The sequence below is a fragment of the Perkinsus marinus genome, assembly GCF_000006405.1.
Source record: "Perkinsus marinus ATCC 50983 genomic scaffold scf_1104296968180, whole genome shotgun sequence".
Lineage (NCBI taxonomy): Eukaryota > Perkinsozoa > Perkinsida > Perkinsidae > Perkinsus > Perkinsus marinus.
This window is the reverse complement of record NW_003203227.1, coordinates 1,626-4,640: the sequence shown is the minus strand read 5'-3', so window position 1 is coordinate 4,640 and position 3,015 is coordinate 1,626. Positions and strand designations below refer to the sequence as shown.

At 46.9% G+C, this 3,015-nt stretch overlaps 1 protein-coding gene across 1 annotated transcript; it reads right to left on the bottom strand.

The window, feature by feature from the left end:
- Window positions 1-975: 975 nt before the first annotated feature.
- Pmar_PMAR009021 (hypothetical protein) lies at window positions 976-1,734 on the bottom strand (the record flags this gene model as incomplete). Its single annotated transcript, XM_002768443.1, has 1 exon — window positions 976-1,734. One exon carries the CDS (start codon window positions 1,732-1,734, stop codon window positions 976-978), a length of 759 nt encoding a protein of 252 aa, XP_002768489.1.
- Between the last annotated feature and the right edge of the window lie 1,281 nt (window positions 1,735-3,015).

Here is a 3,015-nt window from a genome sequence, read left to right as displayed (position 1 = left end):
AGTCCTATGATAAGACTGTATTAGCCGAGCAAACTTTGCTCACCGTAGAGCTTGAGCACGGAAGAGAAAATTGAGCACGTGGAAAACCTGAGCCAGAGGAGGGAAAGTCATGGGCGCTCGAGAGACGAGGCGGCGCTGCGCCACAATTTGTGCTTAGGATGAGCGTAGCTTCTCCGTGGTTGAAACCGTGCCAGAGAGTTATCTTTTGGCGAAGCCTGGTTTGGGACAGCGATTGACGCAATCGCTGCCGGTACAAGGGACAACCTGAGTCCTTCAAGCTGTCAAGCTAGTCACGCAAGCCAGACTGTCTTGACGACCTGGAGTAGCATGTGTTGAGCGTAATATATTCTTTTTAACCGAGGTCTCCGATGTAGGTCCTAGGAGCACTCCAGGTAGCAAGCTTGAGTGGCTTACGACGGAAGCTTACTATCCTCAGTGTCCTTAATGTACCTTGCGTGTCATGCTCCGTAGTTCCCAGATGGCACTCGTGAGTCGACACGCGCCCTGCCACAACTCGGAGGCTAGAGGTTTCATGCCAGGAAAATATGCTACGAAATCCGTAGTACGGATCCCGCGACATGGTGAAAGTTGGCTACCCGCTTGACCATTACGCCACAAAGGCGTACAAGAATTTACTTGATGTGTAATATACTATCAGCGAAATCGACTCAAGACATGCCGGCGAAATTGATTGTACTTATGGCACGTGTCGTCGAGATTGATTTTTCTATCGAGCGCGCTGGCGAAATTGACCTCTCTTGGCTCGGATAATTGCTCGCCGTGCAAAATGGATCTTACTAAACGCAAAGTAAAGGTGTAGTGGACACCAATCCTAAACGCCAAATCTGATAGGCAAAAAGTTAAGCTTCAAAAGAGTGACCGTAACTCAAGTACGATCCATAATCGCCAATCTCACAGCACAGAATGCCTCAATGCCATGAACAATGCCGGAGCACTGCTCCAAGCACCACAAGACTAAAGATTGGACTCCACGCTGAACATAGGGAAGTTTTTAACATAGTTGATTGTTAGGTCATGTTCATGATAACTGATATGGATCTCGACATAACTTTCGTAAAGCCAAGATTTGAGGTCTGTGCCATAGATGCCTGCATGGAAAATTATTTTAGAGTGTATTCCGTTGGCCTCACCAACAGCAGTAATGACCACAATGACTCCATTATCAGGACGGGTCTTATCTACATAGGCATAAGCTTTCTTCACCGCCGTCGCGTTGACCCGACCAATGGTAGGAATGGTCACAGTGGTGAACAGTTGTACGTCAAACTGTAACGCCACCCTGGGGCCAGAGGTTTCTCCACCGACACGGTTAACTTCTGGTATGCTGAATGATATATCGGCTCCCATGCCCAAAGGGAGAGCATAGAAGCGGTTAGTATAACCCGACGCCCATATGCCAATATCGTAAGGACGCCAGTTCCCGTCCACGATAAGTACGAGTTGTAGAGTAGAGAAAAAAGGTAGAGGTCCTTGGGTACCGCGAATGAGCACTCCCGAAGACCACTTGTGTTCGACTGTATCATTCAGAATAAACCAACAATAATCTTTGCCCGCGAAGTCAGAAACGTCAGGTAAGCAATTGGGGGGTTCCTCAGCGACAACAGGAGCACGGAGGGAACGAAGCTCTGAGCCCTGGCTGGCGACAACTCCGTCTACCCACAAGGATCGAACGGGGATGGCGAGGAAGATTACAGCAACGTTATAGCTGAGCATGGATCGATTACTGTGAAAAATTTTGAGTGAAAATTATTAATCACTGTGACTGTCATCACACGGTGAGTAGAGTTCGGCATTATCCACAGGAGCATATCTGACCTCCTAGGATGAAACTCGATGTTTACCCCCTATCGGAGGCTCCGAAAGGGGGTAAACATTGAGTTCCTCCGATTCTGATTGCAAAGGCTTGCACGCGCCAAACCCGGCCAGATTTACGCAACATAGGAATCAGTCTGTTCCTTCACATCAATTTGCACGCACAACCAACGCCAGACTGGCCGTGAAGACTGCTAGACTCTTCAACCCAACTGGACTGGTCACTGAACCCAAAAATAGTTGATTAGTCCCGTAGCAGATCAGGGGTGTGATAGCATTGGTTACGTGGAACATATCGATGTATGAAGGAGAATATTTCGCGGGGACAACAACAGGGACAAGTCATGCGTGACCGAAGACCAAGACGAGTGAAAGGGACATTGTCATTCGGGGTCACTGTCTACGATGCCTGTACTCAAATTTAGGGCCGGGCTAGTAGTAACCTTTGAATTGCAGAGCTCGCGATCACGAATTCCAGTCGAATTATCCGACAGATGACTCGGCTGTGATGAAGAGTAAGCTCAATAAATGAAGCTCTCATCGGACCAATGAGTTTTAGCTTTTGTGATTTCGAGCCTGTGTTAATCACAGCGTGTTTTCAAATCGAATTTGGCAATTCCATAAATCCATGGATTTCGACCATCTGTATCTTGTGATTTAGGGAGATAGAATTTTGATTTCGAAAATTGAAAGCACGCGAAATATCAATTACTCTTGATATCTCGTTGTATAGTGGTTTGGGTGGTAGCCTAGGTAAAACCATTAACCGCACTATGTGCGGCAACGACCGAGACCTGATTCTGACGCCCTGGTGCTGTTGGATTATCCAGATGGCATCTCTCTGCATCATCGTTGCAGCTGACGGCCACTTAGCTGGCTTCCGCGGCTTACCTGTCATTCGAGTCAGGAATTTCTGGCACGCCCGAAACTTGACAATGGGTGATGAAACGTTTTTCTAAAGGTTGTAAATAGATTTTTACTATTCTTACCATTACGCCTCTCAGAGGTCATTGAAAAACTCTTCTGAAATATGAGAATCGTCTTCAGTCCTAGAGTTCTGGTCGCAGTGAGCGACGCTCATTAGTGATTAGTTCACAAACAGAATGTGCTGTCTGAGACACTATTTGTAACACCTATCGTGAGGTTCACACAATAACAAAGTGATAAAAAGATTAAGTTACT